The sequence below is a fragment of the Balaenoptera musculus genome, chromosome 14 (assembly GCF_009873245.2).
Source record: "Balaenoptera musculus isolate JJ_BM4_2016_0621 chromosome 14, mBalMus1.pri.v3, whole genome shotgun sequence".
NCBI classification, from domain to species: domain Eukaryota; kingdom Metazoa; phylum Chordata; class Mammalia; order Artiodactyla; family Balaenopteridae; genus Balaenoptera; species Balaenoptera musculus.
The window spans coordinates 17,180,434-17,202,967 of record NC_045798.1 but is presented as its reverse complement, the minus strand read 5'-3'; the positions used below and the strand labels follow the sequence as shown (position 1 = coordinate 17,202,967).

Sequence of the window (22,534 nt, the reverse complement as noted above, 5' to 3'; positions counted from 1 at the left end):
ATCCCCACCCTACCAAATCGCGGGGAGGCAGAAGCGGCTGTGGAGCGGGGAGCGGGGAGTCTGAGCTGCAGGGGCAGAAAGTGAGCGGTGGGGAGGCAGCTAACGAACCCTAATGTGTGCAGTTGGAAGCAGAGGTGTTTGCTACCGGGTGCGGGGGAGGGGGAGTGAGGCCAGAGGGAGCCATCAGGGCCCCGGAATAACTCCTGCTTCTGCCAGGAGACTCTGGAACTAATCAAGGTGGGGATAATCCGAAAATCCATCAGAGAGAGGTTGCGAGAGCCCTCCTGTCTCCAAGCGGGGATTGGAGGGGAGGGAAATGAACAAAAGGTGTGGTTTTCAGGGAGGGGCTCTTGTCCTCAAAGATGGTTCGAGGCTTTCCTAGGGCCTCAGTCAGAGGGGTACCCGTAGCTACCCTCTGTTGGGTGCCTGTTGGGTGCCTGCTGTGTGCCCAGGGCTGGTGCACCGGCTGAGAATGTGAGCTCTGTCGTCAGCCTGCTGGATTCGAATCCCTGTTCTATTTTTTGCTGGCTCTGTGATCTTGAACAAGTCACTGTGCCCCCATTCTGAGCCTCAGTTTCCTTATCTGGAACATGGGCATAAAATTCATACCTGCCCCGTGGGGTAGTTGAGAATAAGTGCTCGATACATGAGGATTTTTTTTTTTTTTTTTTTTTGGCCATGCCACACAGCTTGCGGGATCTTAGTTCCCCGACCAGGGATCGAACCCGGGCCCCAGTGAAAGCGCTGAGTCCTAACCACTGGACCGCCAGGGAATTCCCTGAGGACTTTTAATACAAATCTTTCTAGTGACCCCAGAGGGTGGGTTTTCATCTCCTCGTTGTCCAGGGGAGTAAACTGAGGCTCAGAGAGCCCAAGGCCACATGGTTACTAAGTAGAAGCGTCAGAAGTGTGTCCCTTCACTAGGCCCGGCTGCCCTGGCCCCTACTCCCTGGGGAGGGGAGGGCAGTACCCCAAAGCCCCTCACTCACCACTTGTCTCCAGGCCCCATGCAGGGAGGCAGGACCAGCATGGACACTGAAAACAGCCTCCAGGTGACATACGTGGGGTCCAGTGGGGAGAATGTTGCCCTCAGCTGCCTGTGAGACCTTGGTCCAGTCCTTTCTCCTCTCTGGGCCTGTTTCCTCAGTTTCAGAACACGGGGGTAGTGACAGGTGATTCTAGTCCCAGAGCGTCTAGATTCTCACTCACTGCTCTCTTGTGGATGCCTCATGTAGGGGGCAGTGAGGAGGGGGTAAGAGAGAGACCTGGGCAGCTGCAAGGCAGTCTTTTTTTTTTTTCCTGCAGCATGTGGGATCCTGCAGCATGTGGGATCTTAGTTCCCCGACCAGGTATTGAACCCGCACCCCCTGCATTAGAAGCGCAGAGTCTTAACCACTGGACCGCCAGGGAAGTCCTAAGGCAGTCTTTCTTCATTGCTCCCCTCCCTTCCTCTGGGGAATGAATGGCTCCAGGCAGAGGAAACAGCAAGCACAAAGGTCAAGAAATGAGAGGGAGCGTGGCATGTTTGGGAAGCTGCAAGCAGAATCATCTAGCAGCCTGGCTTATTCGTCCATTCGATTTATTCGACCCAAGTTTATTACTGCAATCCAGGCACTGTACAGGGCACAGAGCAGTGGACAACATAGATGGACCCAGCATCTTCATGGGGCTCACTTTCTAACTGGGGTAACAAGTAAACAAACCAGTAACCAAGATAATTTCAGAATGGGATGAGTATTGTGTGAATAACAGCAAATTTTTATAAAGCATCTACAATGGGCCAAACATTGTTAACAGATGTTAAGTAGTTTCATCCTTACTACAACCCTATGAGGTAGGCACTATTATCATTGGCCCCACTTTACAGCTGAGGAAACTGGCACAGAAAGGTTAAGTAACTTGCCCAATGCCACCCAGCTAATAAGCAGCAGAGCTGAGATTCAAACCCAGGCCATCTGGCTCCTTTGTGCTGGCTCTTGGGAAGGGCATTAAATAGGGCAATTTGTACAGGGAAGAGCACTCTGAAGACGTGACATTTGAGTGGAGACGCATGATAAGACACCAGCCCTAGGAAGTCCAGGAGGAAGGAGGATCCAGATGGAGGGAACATTGAGTACAAAGGCCCTGAGGCACGTAGGAGCTTGACAGGTTGGAAAGAAAGCAAGGAGGCCAGTTTTAGCTGGAACACAGGGACAGGAGAAGAGGTCAGAGGGGTGCAGGGCACATAGAGGTGGGAAGAGGTGCAGAGGACACTCCTGGGGTCCTCCCAGCTGCTCCCGGGATGCTGAGGAAGTGGTCCAAAGCCCCCTCCTCTCCTCACTTCGGGCCAATCAGGTCCAGGCAGAGTTGAGCTTTTCCCACAGGGCCTATTGCTGGGAAAGGACCCCAGCTGGGCTCCTGCCCACTGTTCATCCTCCATGACTGATGGGGACCGGCACAAGGAAGAGCTCGTTTCATTCCTCTCTCCTTATCCTAAATCTGCATCCTCCCTGGCCCTGCACTCCCCACAAAACCACAAATGAGGGACTTCCATCCTTCAGCAGAGGCCAGCTCCTGCCTTCAGGGACCCCCCAGGCCTGAGTCCAGTCCCAGCCCAGTGGGGGGTAAGGTGATCCTCAGCCTGGTCTCAGAGGGCCTGAGAGTCTGGAGTCTGGCCTTTGGGAGAAATCTTGGGGTGGGGGGAGGTGGAAAGGACTCCAAGCTCCTAGTCCTATAGGCCTGAGTTAGAATCCAGATTCCACCCCCATGTGGTCTTGGGCAAGTGGCTTCACCTGTCTAAGCCTCAGTTTCCTCATCTGAAGAATGGGGACGATAATAATACCTACCCTTTAGGGTCACTGTGAGAATTAAATATGCCTGAGAGGGAGTTTTCAGGGGGCTGGAAATGTTCTACATCTGTACCTAGGAGGTGGTATATATAAAATTTAATAAACAAATTTGAGATTTGTTTGGTTTACTATATGTACATTATAGCTCAATTTTTTGAAAAGTGAAAAAGCCCAGATCTTGAAGAGAGAGGGTCTGCGGTTAAATTCTGGCTCTGCTGCTAATCTGCTGTGCAACTTCAGACAGGTTGAGGAAACAAACTGAGCTTCAGTTTTCAAATATGAAAAATGGAGCTAGGAATACCCATCACTCTGAATTTTTGTAAGAATTTTAGATTAACATTTGTAAAGCACCAAGAAATGAGCACATAGTAAATGTTAAAAAAAAAAAAAGTGCAAAGTGCCTGGCCCATGGCTGGCACCACATAAATGTTTTGTGGTATTAGTATTAGGAGTCCTATAGCTATTCGTTAAATGAATGGAACCTTAGCATCCTTCCATGTTTCCTTGATCATTTATTTGGTGCCTGGATGCCTGAGGAAGCTCAAACTCAGCATGTCCAGGACTGAGTTCTTTTTCCCTTCACCTAGGTCTTGCTCCTCCCCCAGGCTTCCCCATCTGCCCAGTGACACTGACTCAATCCAGAAAGGTGGATGTCACCCTGCCTGCCTTCTCCACCCCCTTCCCTCCCCAGCCCCTCATGGCCAACTCATCACCAAGACCTGCTGTGTTGAACTGTCTCTAAAGATGGCCTCCAACCATCCCTCCCCTCCCTGTAAGGGCATGCTGACCTCCCGTCAAGAGGTAGAGCTTAACCACATGCAAAAGAATGAAGTTAGACCCCTACCTCACTCCATATACACAGCCTCCTGGACTTCCCATGGCTGACATCTTATGTGTCTCCACTCAAATGTCATGTCTTTAGAGTGTTTCTTCCCTGAACAAATTGCCCTATTTACTGCTCTCCCCTCCAGTCAGCACAATGAAGCCAGATGGCCTGGGTTTGAATCTCAGCTCTGCTGCTTATTAGCTGGGTGGCATTGGGTAAGTTACTTAACCTCTCTGTGCCTGTTTCCTCAAAATTAACACAAACTGGATCAATGACCTAAAAAGCTAAAACTATAAAACAATTAGAAGAAAATATAGGGGTGAATCTTCATGACCTCTAATTTGGCAATGAATTCTTAGATTTGACACCGAAAGCATGAGCAACAAGAGAAAAAATAGATAAATGAGACTTCATGAAAATTAAAAACTTTTGTGCGTCAAAGGACATTATCAAGAAAGTGAAAAGACAACCTATAGGATGGGAGGAAATATTTGTAAATCATATACCTGATAAGGATCTAGTATCTAGAATATGCAAAGAACACTTACAACTCAACAACAAAAAGACCAAACAACCTAACTGAAAACTGAGCAAAGTACATCTCTCCAAAGAAGATATACAAATAGTAAAAAAGCACATGAAGAGATGTTCAACGTCATTGGTCATTAAGTAAATGCAAATCAAGACCACAATGACATATCACCTCACACCCGCTAGGATTGCTTTAATTTAAAAAAAAAAGTTGGCAAGGATATGGAGGAACAGGAACCCTCATACATTGCTGATGGGAGTGTAAAATGGTACAGCTGCTGTGGAAAATAGTTTGGTGGGTCCTCAAAAAGTTAAACCATACCACATGACCCAGCTCCTAAGTATATACCCCAAAGAATTGAAAACAGGTGTTCAAACAAAAATTTACACACAAATGATCATAGCAGCACTATTCACAATCACCGAAAGATGGAAACAACCCAAATGTCCATCAGATGAATAGATTAGCAAATTGTGGTATATCCATACAGTAGAATATATCAATAATTCAGCCATAAAATGGAACGAAGCACTGATACATGCTACAACATAGATGAAGTTCAAAAACATTATGCTAAAGAAACCAGACACAAAAGTTCACATATTTTCTGATTCCTTTTATATGAAATATCTAGAATTGGCAAATCCATAGAGACAGAAAGCAGACTAGTGATTGCCAGGGTCTGGGGAGAGGGGGAATGGAGAGCAATGGCATAATGGGTACAGGGTGTTCTTACGAGCTGATAAAAAGAAGTTGAAATTAGGGAAAAGTGTTGGTTGCACAACATTGTGAATGCACTAAATGCCACTAAATTGTACAAATTTAATAAAAGAGGTAGTGCTTATTTCCCCTCGCCTTGAACGAGGCTGGTCTTAGGACTGGCTTTGATCATTATGATGCAGCAGAAGTGACGTTCTGGGACTTCTGAGCCAGGCCTTAAGGAGCGTGGCAGCTTCCGCTTCTTGGAAGCCAGCTGCTATGCTGTAAGAAGCCCAAGCCCCATGGAGAGGCTACATGGAAGTGATCTGAAGCCCCCTAGACAATAGCCCCAACTGACGGCAGCCAACACCTACTACCAGACTTCTGTGGGTGAGGCCACTTCAGTACCTTCCAGCCATCCCAGTGCCCCAAGCCACATGAAGCAGAACTGCCTTGTCACCCGACAGAATCATGAAAACTAATAAGTTGTTGTTTTAAGCCGAAAAGTTTGGGGGTGATTTATTATGCAGCAACAGGTAACCAATTCTACCTCTAAAACCTTCACAAAGCCACCCATTTCTCTCCATCCCCCCCTCCAGCACCCTAGTCCAAGGCTCTCTTTTCCCCCCAGGCAGCACCCTCTTCATCAAACTTCCCACCTTCAGTCCAACCTCCTGAGGTCCATCCTCCCTTGAAACCAGACGGAAACTTCTAGCCCCCGATCTCATTCTCTCAGCCCTCCAGATGGTATCCAAGCCCCTTAGTGTGGACAGCAAGTCCCTGAATGACTGTCCCCATCCATCTCTACAGCCCCAGTGTCCCTCACCCCCACCTTTAGCCCCTGCTCCTCAGAGTTCCCAGAATTCAGCACTTCCTCTCCTAGCACAAGCTGTCCCTCTATCTAGAACACTCTTTCCTACATCTCTTTCTTCTCCTGGCTAACCATTTTTCTCCTTTTGGGCCTCAGTTCAGACATCACCGCCTCCAGGAAGCCTTCCCTGACTTCCAGGCTGAGTTAGGTACCTCCTCCCGGCAGCCACTTGCTCCTGTTCTTACACCCTCATCACAGCAGCTGCCCTGTATTGCTCTTGCCATTTGGGCAACCTCTTTCTCTCACCACATCCTGAGCAATTTCAGGGCAGAGACAAAGACTTCCTTGTGTTTTCAGAGCCTAGCACAGGCCTGGCATATATTGGGTGCTCAGAGAAACCCAGGGGAACAGAGATGGGAATTCGGTAGTGGGGGCTGAGGACCAGCTCACATCTGACATGGGACTGCTGTGTGAGTGAGACTCAGCTGTGGACTCCCCCTGCCTCCGCACTGAAAAGGCCCTGGCTACTAGGAGGGGCCTGGAGAAGAAAGAAATCAGGGCGGTAGAGTACAGCCCTCCTCCATGCATCCAACACCTCCTACCGGGGACTTCCCTGGCAGTTCAGTTGTTAAGACTCTGTGCTTCCACTGCAGGGGGCACGGGTTCAATCCCTGGTTGGGGAACTAAGATTCCGCATGCCATGAGGCACGGCCAAAAAAAAAAACCAAAAACCTCCTACCCAACCTCTGGACTGCACCAACTGAATAACTTTGTCCGTCTCCCCAGTAAAGAGACAGTGTCATGCAGTGGTTTGCATGAGCTCTACAGACAGGCAGCCTAGGTTTCAAATCCTGGCTCTGCAACCTCCTGGCGGTGTGACCTTGGAGGAGTGACTTCACCTCTCTGAGCCTCACTCCCTTCAGGCCTAAAATAGGGCAAGATTATGGCTCCTCATAGGTTGTCATGAGGAATAAATGGGATGCTGTAGGTAAAAATGCTTTGCATAGTAGCTGGCACATGGCAGATTCCCTGAAATATCAACTAATCTCTTCTTGCCACTGCGTGAGCTGCACCGATCTAGGCCTAGTACTGTGCCTGGCACACGGCAGGTATTCAGCCAATGCCTTAAGGATGAACGAGTGAGGAATCTGATAAGAAAACACTAGCAATCATAATAGCCACAAGTATTAATTCACTCAATCTTCACAACCACTAAAGAAGCTGGGAACTATCATTGTGCCCATTTTATAGGTAATGGAATTGAGGCCCGAGAGTATGTATACAGGTCATGTAAGTAGTAGTGGCTGGATTTGAACCCCTATATTCTGAGTCCTTTAACCCTTTAACCACCACCCTATAAAGCCTCTCAAAGCCCCAGGGCCTGCCTCTCCCGTCAGCTTGGCTTCTAACCAGCTTTGTGATCTCGAGCATGTGAACCTCTCTACAGGCCTCAGTTTCCCCACCTGCCAAGAGAAGATTGTGAGGGCCAGTGTTGAAGGGCACTTCCTACTGGTCTAAGAGTCCAGGTTCTGGCCAGGATCTAGCCAGTGCTGGTGACCTGCTGACCACCCAGCCCAGGTGGGGCAACACTTGGCATGGGCCGGATTGTCACAGGTGGGTCACTGCATACTGACAGCTGCACTATCCACCTGCCCCGCATTGGGGGGAGTCTGGCCTCTGCCTATTCCCGGTCCCCCAGGGCTCCTGAGGGAAGCTGAGGCGGCCGCCCCCAGATGTCTATTCCTGTCCCTGGCCTAGTGCCGTGCTGGGGAAGCAACAGCTATTTTGAGACCCTTCTCCCTCCAAGCATGAGCGGTGGGAAGGCGCTGGGAACATCCCGAACTGGGAGGCCGCCCGTCGCAGCCTCACCCTGGATCTGGGCCACACCAGCCCTGTGGCTCTGCCCCTTTTTCCAGCTCTGGTGATCAATTCTGATCACAGCAACCACAGTGGGATAACCCAGGAGAACAGATCCCAAAGGACTTCTGCTGGAGGCTGGGGCACAGGGCAGGCTGGGCCTTTCCCTTCAGGGAGGGGACTGGAGCAGCCACAGCTGAACCCACCAGCTGGGAGATAGAACTGCTCTGAGCTTGAAATTGGGGAAGACAGCATTCAGGACAATATATAAAAATACTCAACATTTCTTGAGCGTTCACAATGAGACAGGCCCTGTTCTAAGCACTTGACATGGAGGTAATGTTCTAAGCACTTGACATGGAGGTAAGTCATTTAATTCTCACAGAGAGGAAACTGAGGTTCAGAGAGGGGAAGTGACTTGCCCAAAGTCACACAGCTGGTGAGTGGCTGAGTCAGGACTTGAACCCAGGTGAGCTGGCTCTGGAGTCCATGCTTTTAACTGCTTTTCTCACCTCTGGACCTTCCAAGCCCAGGAGGCTAATATAAATTAGGGGAATGAGCACTGGGTTGAGGGTCAGTACCCCTTTGCCATTCCCAGGCACGTCACCCAGCAAGACCACCTCGGTGAGCTCAGCTTCCTTACCTGCAAAATGGGGGTCATGATAGAACCCACGGCCAGGGTTGAGGTAAGGATTAGGAATAACATACTATAGTGACTGGGGCTCAGTAACTCCTCTAAATTATGAAACTAACATATGCACATGGTAAAATAATATGATATAAAAGGGGACACAGTAAAAAGTGAGGTCCCCCTCCTACGTCACACCTGTAATTCTTCTCCCCACAGTTAACCACCATCAAAGCTTTTGTGTCACCTTGTGGAAATTTTCCATGCACATAAAGAAAGAGAAGCTGAATAGGATAGTGGTTAAGGACAAGAACCGCCTGGTCCAAATCCTGGCCCTGCTGCTTACCAGCTATGTGAAGCTTCGGCAAGTTACATGTCATATGGGGTTAATAAAACTAAGTCCCTGTTTTACAGGGTAGTTGTGAGGATTAAATGAGTCAATCTATGTAAAGCATTTAACAAATTCTCTGGCACATGGTCATCTAATAAATATACACACACAGTGGATCCTTTCTGGCGGACATTGAGGTAGACTTTTGCTATCACAAACAATGCTGCAAGACACGTCCTCGTCCACCTGTCATCAGGCACAAGTGCAAGAATCTCTGTGGGATAAATTCCTGGTGGAGAAATTGCTGGGTCAAACAGTAGTGCCCTTGTAATTTCAATTAAGTTGGGGATGAATGAATCCTCACAGCAGGCAGGGCAGAGGGAAAGAGGTCCACAAAGCAGGGAGGATGAGGGAAGAAGCAGGATGGTTCTGTCTCTGAGGTCCAGGGAGGGCCGTGCCTGCCCCTGCAACCCGGTGGATACAGCAGCTCCCAAGGCCCCTGGCCAGGCAGATGGAGGGTTTAATTTTATCCAGATTGTCCTCATAAAGGTTTTATAGGGAATTGGCTGATTGGATTAGAGGAGCAGGAGCCCCTAATGAGCAGCGGCTGCTTAACAAAATGCTGAAGCTGAACAATTTTCCTTTGCCACCATCCACCACGGCAGCATCCAGGCTCTGATCGAGACCCCCTGGATGCCAAAGACACTTCAGAATGTATATGCCTTCTTTGAACATTCTTCTAGTTCCCAGACATCCCAGAAGAGGTAGAGAGCAAGGGCTTAAGAGCACAGGTTTGGGGGTAAGACAAAAGGTCTCTGTCTGCTGAAATTACTGTGTGACCTTGGACAAGTCACTTCCCTCCCTGAGCCTCAGAGAATAATGGGGCCTACATTCATGGGGTTGTCCTGAGGACTAAAGGAAGTCAAGTGCATGAAGTGCTCAGTACAATGTCTGGAACAGAGAGCCTAATAAATGGTAGCCGGCGGTGGGGTGATGGGGAGGGATAAATTGGGAGACTGGGATTGACATATACACACTACTACATATAAAATAGATAACTAATATAGCACAGGGAACACTTCTCAATACTCTGTGATAACCTATATGGGAAAAGAATTTTAAAAAGAATGGATATATGTGTATGTATAACTGCTTCACTTTGCTGTACAGCAGAAACTAAACACCACATTTTAAATCAACTATATTCCAATAAAATTTTTTTTTAAAAATTGGTAGCCCAGAACGTAAGGATGAAGAATAAAGCCAGCTACTCTGGATCCCACCCCAGGAGGCCCTGAGAACAAGGTACATAGGTATAGCTTCCCACCCTCATGTTATGGGAGCATTTTAGCAGTTACCTCAACTACCTCCTAGGGAATGTGCCAGGTTTCCCAGTCCAAGAAATGGGTTGTGTGATTTACGTTTCCAAGTAAGCTTTAAAGGACTTACTGGAGCTGATACTCGGCTTTGTGACTGATCCAAAAGGGCAAATTGACAGTGAGAACCTTCAGATGGGAAGGAGGGGAAGAGCTCAAAGGAAGTCCCCCCCCACACACACACCCATTCCTCTTTTTATCTGATCTGAGACCCACTCTTCTGAGAAGTCCCAGGAATCACACAACAGCAAGTACCCCATTGATCTAGGCAGTAGCCGGTTAAGAGCACAGGCTCGGGGGCAGGGAGGTAAGGATTAGACTATTCCAGCGTGAGTTTCGCGCCTGTGAGTTCACTTCTCCGAGCCACAGGCCCCCTCCCCACAGGCCCCTTCCTCACCTGTAAAAGTGGGATGATAATGGTTCCAAAGACTGACGGGCGCGCATTCGGGGGGCAGGCACGGCCGGGGCGCACACCCGCCGCCGCCAAGCGGATCTCCTGGCCGGGGAGGCAGCCGCTGTCCACACCCCAGCGGGCGGATTCCCCCGCGGCCTCCCGCGCCGCGCGCCGGGGACCCGGGTGATTGCAAACAGCCGCCGGCCTCATTAGGAGACGTGTAATTAGCGGCTGGCGCAGCCGGAGCAAACATTGGCTAATTACCGCGGGGAGCGGGCTGAGCCGCCGGCGCCGCCCCTCCCGGCCGCCCGGGACCCTCGTGGGGCCTCCAGGCAGACCGCCCGGCCGGGTCGGAGGAGGGGAGGCCCAGGACCGCCCCTCTGTGCTTCCCCTGGGACTACGCCTGCGGGTAGCAGTAAATCATTCGTTCAAATCCGCGTTTACTGTGCACTCACTGTGCCAGGCGTTTGCCCACGATATCTGGTTTAAATTTCATATGCACCCACGAGGGAGGAACCATTATTATCCTGTTGCACAGATGAGGAAACAGATCTTGGAGACGCGAATTAACCGCCTCGACAGCACGTGGCTGGTAAACGACGGAGAAGAGATTCTAATTTACTTCTGTAGTCTCTCCAATTTATACGAAGTGGACAGCGAAACCGTGCACCGGAGGACATCAGCGGTGTAGACCGGAGCAAGGACCACGGAGTCGGATGGCTTGGAGTTCGAATTCTGATCCTGCTCCTTATTGGATGTGTGACTTTGCTCAAAGCCCCAACGGCATCTATGAAATTGGCGCGGTGTTTGGATTAAGTGAGTTGAAGGCTGGGAAGTGTTAGAGGAGTTACTTTAGGGACGGGAGGGGACGGGGGAAGCTCAGAGGCTGAGACTTTCTCCACGCACTACGAGCCTCTGACGCCCCCTGCTGACCAAAAGAGGACGCTGGCGGGAACAGTTTTTGGATAAAGAGGTGGTTCTTGGGTGAGGGTCAAAGAGCCCTCCATGGTCCCTCAGCAGGACCGCTGCTCTCCCTCTTCTCCTTACTTCCTTAGCATCCTTCCTTTAAGGTGATTTAGAGTGAGAGATGGAAAAATTGAGAACTCATTCCAGATCTTGCAAACAATCGGTTGCCCAACTCCCTTCAGGGACCTCACAGAGCCCGCCAAGTCAATGACAGGTCTACAGATAATCAGGGATGGATATAAAGAGCTAGTTACAAGGCTGGGCATCAAAGTGCTGGGTATAACAAGAAAATCTGGAACTAATTTAAACGTCCATCGTGGGAATATTGACCAGTTTAGCAGCTGAAAAATAACCTTGAAGAACAGTTGACATGAAAATATAGTCAAGTGACAAGAATGAATCGTACAGACAATATGTTGAGAGAAAGGAGCCAGACGCGCACACACAAACATGCTGTTGGAGATTTATATTTATATAAAGTTCAATGACAGGCAAAGCTAATCTATCATGATAGAAGTCAGAATAGAGGCCACTTCTGGGAAGGTTTATGGCTGGGAGAGGGCACAGGAACATTCCTGGGTGCTGGAAATGCTCTCTTAATGTGGGCAATAATTGCAAAAGTCTATACGTATGTAAAAATTCAATGAGTTGTACACTTAATATGCGCTTTATGTATGTTATGCCACATTAAGACAATTTTTTAAAAAGATATTCAAGGGGAAAGAAAAGAAGAGTACTAAACAGTATGATCCTATTCTTTTTTTTTTTTGTCTGCTTTGGGTCTTGTTGCTGCGCGCGGGCTTTCTCGAGTTGTGGCGAGTGGGGGCTACCCTTCCTTGTGGTGCACAGGCTTCTCATTATGGTGGCTTCTCTTGTTGTGGAGCACGGGCTCTAGGCACGCGGGCTTCAGTAGTTGTGGCCCGCAGACTCAGTAGTTGTGGCACACAGTCTCAGTAGTTGTGGCGCACGGGCTTAGTTGCTCCGCGGCATGTGGGATCTTCCCGGACCAGGGCTCAAACCCGTGTACCCTGCATTGGCAGGCGGATTCTTAACCACTACGCCACCAGGGAAGTCCAGTATGATCCTATTTTTTAAAAGAAAATAAAAGGAAAAATATAATTTAACATACGGCAGAAGTTCTCATCTCATACTTTTTTTTGGTCTCAGGACCCCTTTTCACTCACTAAATTATTGAGGATCCCAAAGAGCTTTTGTTTTGTGGGATATATTGATACTATGTCTGTTAAAACTGAGAAATGTTTAAAACACAATACACAATTCTCTTAGCCATCAGAGCGATAATGTCAGCACATGTTATGTGGCCTCCGGGAAACTTCACTGTCCACTCTGAGACAGTGAAACAAGTAACATCTTAGTATTATTATGAAAGTAATTTGATCTTGGGGACTCCCTGAAAGAGTCTCAGAAAACCCAGTGCTTCCTGGACCTCCCTGGAGAACTGCTGGCACAGGGGGAAAATGATGGAAGAAAACCCACTACATTATAAATTATTCTCTCTCGGTGCTGGGATTATAATTTATTTTTATTTGCTTCTTTGTGCATTTCTGTTCCACACAGAAAATATAAAGACTACGGATGGTTTTTGCAAACAGAAAACGAGACAATACACCCGACTCCATAAGGTTGTTGAAAGGCCTAAACAGTAATAACATATTTGGCTGTATGGGGAAATTAAACCGAGCTCTAATCTGAAAATAAGGGTCCGATTTCCCCTGTCAATCCCTGGCCTGTGAGTGCAAAGTCTTGCCCTCAAAAGTTCCACCGTCCATCTTGGGGAGAAAATATAAGTGCACACACGACTGTGTTGCAAGCTAATAGAAGGTAAACGTCCTGGAGGCTCCAAATGCCGCGGCTGCGTCCTACACAGCGGTGGAAACTCCGGCGTGGGGCGTAACCACCCATCACAGCACAAGGTGTTCAATCTCGGAATCCAGCTCCCGAACACCTCAATCAGCGAAGAGCTGAACAGGCCGCCTGCGCTCCTCAGAGGGAGGCGGAGCTCGAAGGAGACCGACACGGGGCTCCGCCTACATTCTAGCTCCGCCTCCCCCTCTGAGTGGCTGCCAGGCCAACTTCCCATTGGCCGCCGACCAGAAAGCAGACATCCGGTTTGCGGGTCCGGCTGCTGAGGCGGAGGCCGCAATGGTGCGGTTCAAACACAGGTAAGCAGACCCTTGCCCGGACCCCGGCGGCCTGGCCCCGCCCGCGCTCACCTCCCTCTCGCCCGCCCTTAGGTACCTGCTCTGTGAAGTGGTGTCTGACGACCCCCGCTGCCGCCTGAGTCTGGAGGACCGAGTGCTGGGCGGCCTGGTACGGGACACGATCGCCCGCGTGCACGGGACTTTCGGCGCGGCCGCCTGCTCCATCGGCTTCGCGGGTGCGAGGGTGCTGGGGAACCGGGGACCGGCGGGATGTGGAGGGGGCGGTGGCCAGAGGAGGGAGAAAGAAGGGGCACGAGCGACCCCAGCAACTGCCAAACCCTGTGCACAATCCTATGTAAGATATAGTCCTTTGGGACTTTCCTGGAGGTCCAGTGGTTAAGCCTCCTCGCTTCCAATGCAGGGGGCGCGAGTTCGATCCCAGGAGGGGGAACTAAGATCCCACATGAGGGGGGTGGGGGGTGGGGCAAAAGAAAAAAAAAGAGATATCGTCCTTTTTAGGAGTCTCGGATCCGAGCCCGAGGTCTGCGTGAGTCCAAAGTTAGGCGGAGAGCTAAGAGCAGTAGGCAGTGAGACTTCGGGCAAGAACCCCCTGTACCTATTTGACATATGTATTGAGTTTAACAGGATGGTGGAAATTAAATGAGGGAAGCCGTGTATGGCTCTAAGTTACTTGACTGGTTACGTTGACATCACATGGAAAAAACATTGTCAAAATTAACCCTGAAAAGGGCCTGTGAAGTACAGAATGTGTGTAGGTAAATGCAGAAGGCCCTTTCAACAGGCACACTATGTAAACTCATTCTCTTACCATATGCTCGAAATTGAATCCAGTAGAAGGTAATGCACGTAGGGCACAACTCTCCTACATCAGGTGAGACCCGGTTGGCTGCTCTGAGAACCTGCATAGCCCAGTTGCAGAGCAACCTGCTTTTCAGCCAAGTGTTTTCTGAGGAAGATGGATCTTTGCGCTCCCCACCCATTCATTGAGTTAACTAGTCAGTGGATTAGACCGTTTTAAATTCTGAATTCACCAATTCTGAGTGGTGTGCGAGGCACTGGATGTTGTTTCTCTCCCTTCTGTAAATGAAGGTCTGTCCTAATTTTTTTTTTCTTCAGAAATCAGTTTTTGCTTACTGCTGCATCCCAACTGCCACTGCCTTGAACGATCTCTAGTGCATAGGCTCTCAATTACCCCAAGATGTCTAACCCATTCCCGAGAATCCAAAGTTTCCCCAAATGATTTTTTTTTTCCTGCTGTAGTGCGATACCTCAATGCCTATACCGGAATAGTGCTACTTCGATGCAGGAAGGAATTCTACCGGCTTGTGTGGTCAGCTCTTCCCTTCATCACATACTTGGAGAACAAAGGACACCATTACCCGTGTTTTCTCAACACCTTACACGTGGGAGGTATGGGTGCATGTGGTATGTCTCATTTTCAGTAGGTAACAGGTTCAGTGTTCAGTCTTCAGTGGTGGGTGGGTCTTCCTGCTCTCCTGCGAAGAGCAAGATACTTTTTCCTAGCTCTGCAAGACTCTTGAGGCAAACACTTTTCACAAGCTGTTGACCACGAAGCTCTTTCATGTGCCAGGTACAATTAGAACATGTCAGAAGTTCCTGATTCAGTACAGCAGGAGACAGCTGTTGATCCTGTTGCAGAACTGCACTGATGAAGGTAAGGCACGCTAGCCCTGTGCCCACTGAGCAAGTGACTGGCCTCCTCCTCCAGCTGAATGAAAGGCCACTCCCAAAGACATCTTTAATCACCTGTACTGTACTCTTTCTTCAGGAGAACGAGAGGCTATCCAGAAGTCTGTCGCAAGAAGCTGTTTACTAGAGGAGGAGTCGGCTGGGGAGGAGCTTTCAGACAGTGGTGGTGAGGAGGCTGCTGAGGCAATGGAGTGAACCCCTGCAGACTGCCCTGTGCCCCAGCCTCAGGGCCCACTTGTTGGGACAGGACATTCTGGGAGGCAGCAGCATCTTCTGTACTTCTCAAACTGGATGACTGCTGACCAGAGGCCAAGTGACCAGCTCAAAATGGACTTATTTGCTTAAAACTAATCGAAGTCACCTTTACCCAGCATTGCCTGGTTAAGTGGTTCTGGAGGTTGTGAAGCCCCTGTAGTTATAGACATCTTTGTATCTAACTGCCTGGCTGAGAGCAGGTTTAATAAATGTATTTGGCTTCTGTAGCATTTAGTGCGCATGTGAAGTTCATGCTTGGCCTAGTCTCTTTCACCCCTCCACCCTCGGCCTCGGCCGGAAAACTCGCTCCCCATGTGGTACTAGATGCATAGCCTCCCACTTGAGACCTTGTACCCCTGCCCCTAGGATGGGCCCTAAGTAATCCAGGTCATTCAGAGTAGCAGTTTTAGTGAGACACAGCAACTAAACTGGCACAGATCTATAGCTGGTCTCAGTACTGACCGACAGGCCCATAAGAATTCCAGATTCCTTGCCAATACTTAACCAAGTAACCTGACAAAAGATACAGTTCTTGCACTTTTGAGTGGGGAAAAAACCTGGTCTCACCTGACCTCATTATTACAAAGTCAAGTAGCAGCTGCCAACTTCTGGTAGTTTTCCGCAGTTCCACCCTTCCCTATTGCCTTTTACCTGCCCGGCACCTGAAGGCAGGTGAGACAGTGCACTCACAGGAATTAGGAAGGACAAGAGACTATAATCAGTTTTGATCTGCTACCTATGAAAGACATTTCTAGGACCTATTTTCTACTTAATGAAATGGACATCACTCAAAGTCCCTTAAATATTTAACAAAGATTTGTGATTTTTTGCTTCACATGCCCCTTCATCTACCCAGAAGAGTTCCTGACCCAGGATCTCTTCCTTTTAAGAATGGGAGGTTAGAGCTAAACCCAGCTCAAGAACCCTTTAGGCCCGACACTAGGAAAGACATTACTCGAATTGCTCAAGCTCATAGTAGCTGTTACTTTAATCTATTAAGAAGTATATGTCTAGCAACTTCCCTGGTGGTGCAATGGGTAAGCCTCCGTGCTCCCAATGCAGGGGGCCCAGGTTCGATCCCTGGTCAGGGAACTAGATCCCACATGCATGCTGCAACTAAGAGTTCACATGCCACAACTAAGGAGCCCGCCAGCCACAACTAAGACCCAGTGCAACCAAATAAATAAATATTAAAAAAAAAAAAAAGCTGACCTGAAATCATCTTAAAGAAACCAGAATGCTCACAATGCTTGTGCAGGTGATTTATTGCAACTATTTGCCTTCATAGTCTATTACGCCTAGAGGTCACTTTATTAAGCAGCAAAATAGTTCACGTCACTCAACTTCAGCTGAAACCAAGGCATAAGACTGCTCTAGGCAACAGGGAGGCAGTGGGCAAGCCCACCGCTTTTAAACCTGTCCTGCTCTTCCTCCCGGTGTGCCAGGCTCCTCTGTTCCTGTAACTCAGGCCACTGTCACTTGAAACAAGCTTTATCTAAAGGTTGCCAGGTCCCCAGGCTTCCTTCGTCAATGACAGTTACAGCTTTCCTTGCCAAACAGAAGCCACGTTCAAGAGGCAAAACCCTCCATCACACATGCCAGTGCAACCTGGGTCTGACACCACAGCGTGGTTATTTGTCAGAAGAAAAACTGCAATTTAAGCTGGGTGTCCTAAATCCATATTATTCCCATCCCTCTGTTTCTTAAAGATAACAAGAGGAGAACTGAACAGATAGAAAAGATTCAACTATTAGGTGTGCTGAAAGCATGGTGCCCTGACCCAAGATGTCACAGCAGAGCAGTGCTGTAACACTAACACTGGTTTGGGCTGCTCCAAGGGACTCAAACTTAGTTCGGGTTGAGAAAAACTAACTTACACATGGGTCAAAAAGACTAACCTGGCAACAAACTAAAAACCATGGCAGGAAGAGATCTCTTGTGAGTGTCAATACTTTATTTTGGTGTGAAGATGGGAAGCTGGAAAATACACTGTATTTAAAATTTTCTTGGTTCCCCCTCACATTGTGGAAACCCCCTCCCCCCAGAGCTAATCTGTTCAAACTCAAATACTTAAAAATTACAGCAGCAAAACAAAAGCGCAGAAAAAAGAAAACCAGATGGAGAAGGTAGCCAGGCCAGTAGTGTCACTTGGTGTGGACGACTGAGGTGCTGAACAGGAGCTTCTGTTTCTGTTTTTTTCTTTTCTTTCCTCCTTTCTCTTCTAAACAGAAAACAGAAACAGCTTAGCTTAGAATGCCATCGCCTTGCCCCCTGGCCAGTTTTCATTAATGATAGTCGCAGGCAGCTAGGAGTGCAGGCTCTGGAATTAGACCTCCTGGATTCAAATACCAGCCCTTGCACACTCTGGTGTTTGTCTTCAGGTACATCACTTACGTCCCCAGCCCAGCTCCTCATCTGTAATGTGAGTTATACCCATTTAATATGGGTATTGGGAGAATAAAATTAGCACAACGCCAGGCACACAGGAAGCACGCCATAAATGCCAGTGTTGTTCTTATCTAGTTCATGACCACCACAGAGCGGGGGTGTGCTTCAAGCCTGACCTTCTCCATCTATTAGCCACCCTCCACCACTGTGTCTTAGAAGGTTAAAAAAAAAAAAAGGTCCTCAGAATTTCACACCAAGGCCTCAAAAGAACTAACCTGGGGTGCAAAAAGGTGCTAGCGTACCAAATGGAATGTTAGTTGACACTAGAACGTGAGCCCTGAGGCTCAGAGGGAAAAGTGCAACTGATTAGTGATGTCTGCCACTGGATCCAGGAGGGAATGACAGCCCTGAGCTGAGCACCCCACTTCTGTGCCTTTACCAGAGAGGGGATCTGAAGTAGCTGGCGTGTCCAGTTTCATGAAGGCTGCTTCAATAGCTTGGCTGAAGGAATTCTGGAAACTGGGCACAGGAACACGGTCTGAGTTATCACTCTCCCCATCGCTGTCCACAGGGGCAGGAGGACCTAAGCTGTTTTCATCTAAAAAACACCAGTGTTAAAATTGTAGAAACAACACTAGAGCCTTTTACTTTCTGAAAGGGGCCAAATTTCCCCTTTACCAGAGGGCTGTTCTCACCTTTCTTTGGAGCAGTTTTGGGCCACACATCTGCTTTTGCTTTTCCAATTCTCAGCATCTGCCAAAGTGTGAAAGGGGAGGAAAGAATTTAAGTAACTGACCCCATTTCTTCTCCAGACTCCTACCTTGACACCAACTGGTACAGGGGACAAAGAACCAACTACCTCCTCTGGGAAAAAGATTTTCTAGATACTTCTCTCCTTAACACTGTTTTGGTCATGTCCTCTATATCCTGACCAATGGAACTGGCAATGAAACCCGCAAGGTGGGAAACCAGTTGTTCCTTAGGAAAGAAACAGGTAAAGAATATTGCAAAGAAGGCACAAGAGATTCATACTCAGATTCTGAAGTTGGGAATCCTGACTCTGTGTCATTGCCTGCTTCTGACAAATTTTCCTACTCTTCTGGAAACTCCTAAAAACATCAACCTCTTAGAATAAGGAGTATACAGGACCTTCCAATTTTAAAACAAACCACCTGGTTATCAAACCTTAGTTACTTAAGGCCACAAAAATCAATTTAACTTTATCCCGAAACTGCTCCCACAGCCCTCATTACCTTGTGGTCTTTGCTTATCCAATAGTTCCTTAACTATTAACTTTTAGATCCAGCCATAAACCATATCCCTGCAAGTACAGTAAAATCAGAACAACTATTCCTCTTGCCCGAGTGAGGAAATTTTTCATCCCACTTGGCCAAGACCAGCTTCGTAAGTGCTGAGGGCCACTATGCATCCCAGCTGCCACACATACCATGCCACTCAAAGCAGGGTGAATTTTACCAAGAGACAAGCCCAAGAAGATACAAGTAGGAATGCCTGTCCTAAATGTTTACCAAAGTGGGGCTTTCATGTTGTGCAAGATGAGTTCAACTGGCAGATGTTGATTTCACTGATAAACTTTCTTCATCATGTACCACACTTTGATGATCTGCTCCCTTGGTCCCTGGGAGTCTGGGGTCCAATAGTATGACATCTGAATCATCTTACTCTTCCAAGGTCATTAAAATATATCACCTATATTTTAATCTTGACAAAAATGTTTAAATGTTTAACCTGAGTCCACTCATGAAAAAACAATCAGAAAAATCTCAACTATAGGATAATCTATAGAACAACTGGTCTGGATGCTTCAAAAATATCCATGTCACAGGTAAAAAACAAAAAAACAGAAGCCAGAGGAACTGTTATGGATCAAAGGACACTAGAGAGACTTGAAAAACTAAATGCAATGAATAGTCTTTGATTAAATCTGACTAAAAACAATACAGGACACTGAGACAAATGGGAAAATAAAAATATGTGCCATCTTAGATAGTATTAAATCAGCTGTCTTTGATGTGATAATGGTAATTGTAGTTATACAGGAGAATGTCATTTTGGGGGCATGTATCTCCCAAGTATTTAGTTGTGAAGTGTCATTCATGAGGTCTGTAACTTACTTTCAACATAGGAAAAAAAAAAAAAAAAAAAGAGAGAGAGAGAAAAGCAAGCAAATATAGCAAAATAGTAACAACTGGTAAATCTGGGTGAAAGGTATGAATGTTCATTATACTATTCTTTCAACTCTTTAAGTCTTAAGTTTTTCAAAATATAAAGTTGAAAAAAGCAATGGCAGTAAAACCTAGCTAAAAAAACTTAGGCATTGACCTAACTCCTAGGAGCCACTTGCTTTTAACCTCTGAAACCTAGCAGTTCATTCTCAGGATTGCTCTCAATTATTTCATCCTCCTTGACTTCAAGGACTCTCCTCACCAAAGTTCAACTCCTGCTTATTCCTCAGCACAAACTGCCATTTGTACGTGAGAAATATCCATATCAACTAACTGCTCTAAAGAACTGTTAAGCTAATGATTCCAAACTAGCCCCAAAGAAGTGAATACTAACCTCCTACAAGGCTGCTTGTCAAGCTGTCTGTCCATCTTCCTCAGTTATCTGAATGCAGGAATGCTGAGTGTTTTGCTTGTTTTAAAGATTAATACTGATCTGACATCAAATGTCACTAGCCTAGTGTTGCCTCCAACCCAACTCCTCAAGAAAGCTGATTTGGCTACTTACAAGATAACCAAGACAACTTTCCCTTTCCCAAAGTGAAGAAGAATGGTTTATTATATGTAACAGATACCACTGAATCAGAGGTCCTAGAACCAGGGACCAGTTAAAATTGACTGACATATCCCCAGCCCCTAGAACAGTGCTCAGTACAAAAGTATCTATTGACTTGTTAAATAATTAAAGCTCCTGATTCTTCCTCAACTACTCTTGGCCTCTTTCCTCGGTAAGTCTATGGTAATATCTGAGACTAACTCCATGACCTTCCGTCTTTAAAAAGCCTTCCATGGTTATTAGAGTCAGTGCAACATTAGCCTGTAAGTCTCCCCATCTCCAACAGAGGGATTTCCAGAAAGAACGAGCATCAGAGTTCATGTTAAATACCCTTGGGCTGCTTCACAAGCAACGGGTTTACCTGGGCAAAGGAAGGGAAGGGAGAGTCTTCTTCCAGACTCCCAACGCAGAATGAAGAACTGCCCTGACTGGCAGTGGGTGACAGAGGGGTCAGCAGAAAGTCTGAAAGGGAACCAGAGACCTGATTATACAAGTCAAGTTCCAAAGAGTTAGTGTCCTGTTAATAAGAGAGAAGAGACAAACCCAGAATCGGGTCTGGATAATTACCAACCCTGCCTCAGAAAGCTAACTGTGATCCACTTTCAACTCTGCCCTGTGCTTATAAAGCCAAGAACATGGCCTATTGTTCACATGAGTGATCAGCACAGAGAGAGAAAAGTTTCATGGTTACAATAACACTAGAAGGCATAGCAATATCTATTCCCACGGTAAGAAAAATCCTCTCCACATCAGCCGGTTCTCAAGGCCTAGGTATCGGACTGTCATAGAATGGTTTTATATGGATGAAGAAGCTCCAAGAAAAAAAGATATAAAATGTAATCATGTCAGCCTTTATGTTCCAGCCAAAAGAAGTCTATGACCTGGGAATATTCAGTTAGAATCCAAAACACATACAGCAGCAAAATCCAGCAAGATGCAAGCTTTTCCCTGATACTCCCTAGGTAATAGTCTTTTCCATCCTTTCTGACCTAGGGTTGAACATTTCCCACAGATCAGTCTACCCACTGCCCTGATCACTGCTGGAAGGGAGAGGCCTATTCACTCTCCCAGCAGCAGGCCCTGCCATGGTCAGCCAGGGCTCTGTGGTACTTTTATTCCTAGGACCATCCAACTGCTCTTTCCTGAATACATGAAAGCCCACATAACTTAGAAAAGGCTCGTAGTATGTGAAAACGCAAGTCCTTTGTATCACAGATGATGTAGTCAATGTTTTGCATGTTCCTTGTTTAGTAGCTCTCTTCTCATTATGAAGAGCAGAATGGCTGTGCAGCCCTCAAGACCCAGATTCCAGTCCCAGTCCCTGCCACTAACCAAGTCCCTGCCTTGGTCTCAGGCTCCTAAATCTGCCAAGTGATGGGCATATGATCACAAGGGTCACCAAGAGTTTTAAATATTCTGATCTTGGACCTTTCATTGAAAATGCCTGACAAAAATAAATTTTAAGTATCAAAAACTATCTGCCAGGAGGATGAAGATCAGAAAAGACAGCTCTCTGAAATTACAGTAACTCCTTTTAACTGTTTCATTTCATGACACATTAATACATTCTATATATAAGGAAAAACATTTTTAAAAGGCTGAAGGCCTATACCCTGAGAAAACATAATTCAAAAAAGAGTCATGAAAAAAAAAAAAAAAAGAGTCATGTACCACAATGTTCATGCAGCACTATTTACAATAGCCAGGAACACGGAAGCAACCTAAAGTGTCCATCGACAGATGAATGGATAAAGATGTGGCAAATATATACAATGCAATATTACTCAGCCATAAAAAGAAACGAAATTGGAGTTATTTGTAGTGAGGTGGATGGACCTAGAGTCTGTCATACAGAGTGAAGTACGTCAGAAAAACGAAATACCGTATGCTTAACACATATATATGGAATCTAAAAAAAAAATGGTTCTGATGAACCTAGGGGCAGGACAGG

At 47.2% G+C, this 22,534-nt stretch overlaps 3 protein-coding genes across 8 annotated transcripts in view; 1 reads left to right on the top strand and 2 right to left on the bottom strand.

The window, feature by feature from the left end:
* Window positions 1-10,614, bottom strand: part of CABP1 (calcium binding protein 1) — a 58,396-nt gene extending 47,782 nt beyond the window's left edge. The window contains exon 1 of one of the 2 annotated variants that reach the window (XM_036823507.1): window positions 10,286-10,614. In XM_036823507.1, coding sequence (XP_036679402.1) covers window positions 10,286-10,492 — 207 coding nt within the window. In that variant the 5' untranslated portion in view covers window positions 10,493-10,614. The remainder of the gene's footprint in view (window positions 1-10,285) is intronic. The other variant, XM_036823509.1, reaches the window with a different exon arrangement.
* Window positions 10,615-13,322: 2,708 nt separating this feature from the next.
* On the top strand, window positions 13,323-15,643 carry POP5 (POP5 homolog, ribonuclease P/MRP subunit). The gene is made up of 5 exons (XM_036824018.1): window positions 13,323-13,431; window positions 13,504-13,646; window positions 14,692-14,841; window positions 15,023-15,106; window positions 15,221-15,643. The coding sequence occupies exons 1-5, from the start codon at window positions 13,412-13,414 to the stop codon at window positions 15,334-15,336; spliced, it is 513 nt and encodes a 170-aa protein (XP_036679913.1). The 5' UTR covers window positions 13,323-13,411; the 3' UTR covers window positions 15,337-15,643.
* Window positions 15,644-16,643: 1,000 nt separating this feature from the next.
* Window positions 16,644-22,534, bottom strand: part of RNF10 (ring finger protein 10) — a 31,751-nt gene continuing 25,860 nt past the window's right edge. For 2 of the 5 annotated variants that reach the window (XM_036874753.1, XM_036874754.1), the window contains exons 14-17: window positions 20,945-21,045; window positions 18,480-18,537; window positions 18,224-18,382; window positions 16,644-17,617 (exon numbers count right to left, since the gene is read on the bottom strand). In XM_036874753.1, coding sequence (XP_036730648.1) covers window positions 17,541-17,617; window positions 18,224-18,382; window positions 18,480-18,537; window positions 20,945-21,045 — 395 coding nt within the window. In that variant the 3' untranslated portion in view covers window positions 16,644-17,540. Of the gene's footprint in view, window positions 17,618-18,223; window positions 18,383-18,479; window positions 18,538-19,313; window positions 19,507-20,944; window positions 21,046-22,534 lie in introns of those variants that run through there. The other 3 variants (XR_005022616.1, XM_036874755.1, XM_036874756.1) reach the window with 3 other exon arrangements.

Bases quoted from the DNA above. Each gene is read 5' to 3' on its own strand.
- POP5 (XM_036824018.1), top strand. From the start codon at position 13,412: ATGGTGCGGTTCAAACACAG. The intron at 13,432-13,503 runs GTAAGCAGACCC...GCCCGCCCTTAG, and splicing joins ATGGTGCGGTTCAAACACAG to GTACCTGCTCTGTGAAGTGG. The intron at 14,842-15,022 runs GTATGGGTGCAT...TTCATGTGCCAG, and splicing joins CAACACCTTACACGTGGGAG to GTACAATTAGAACATGTCAG.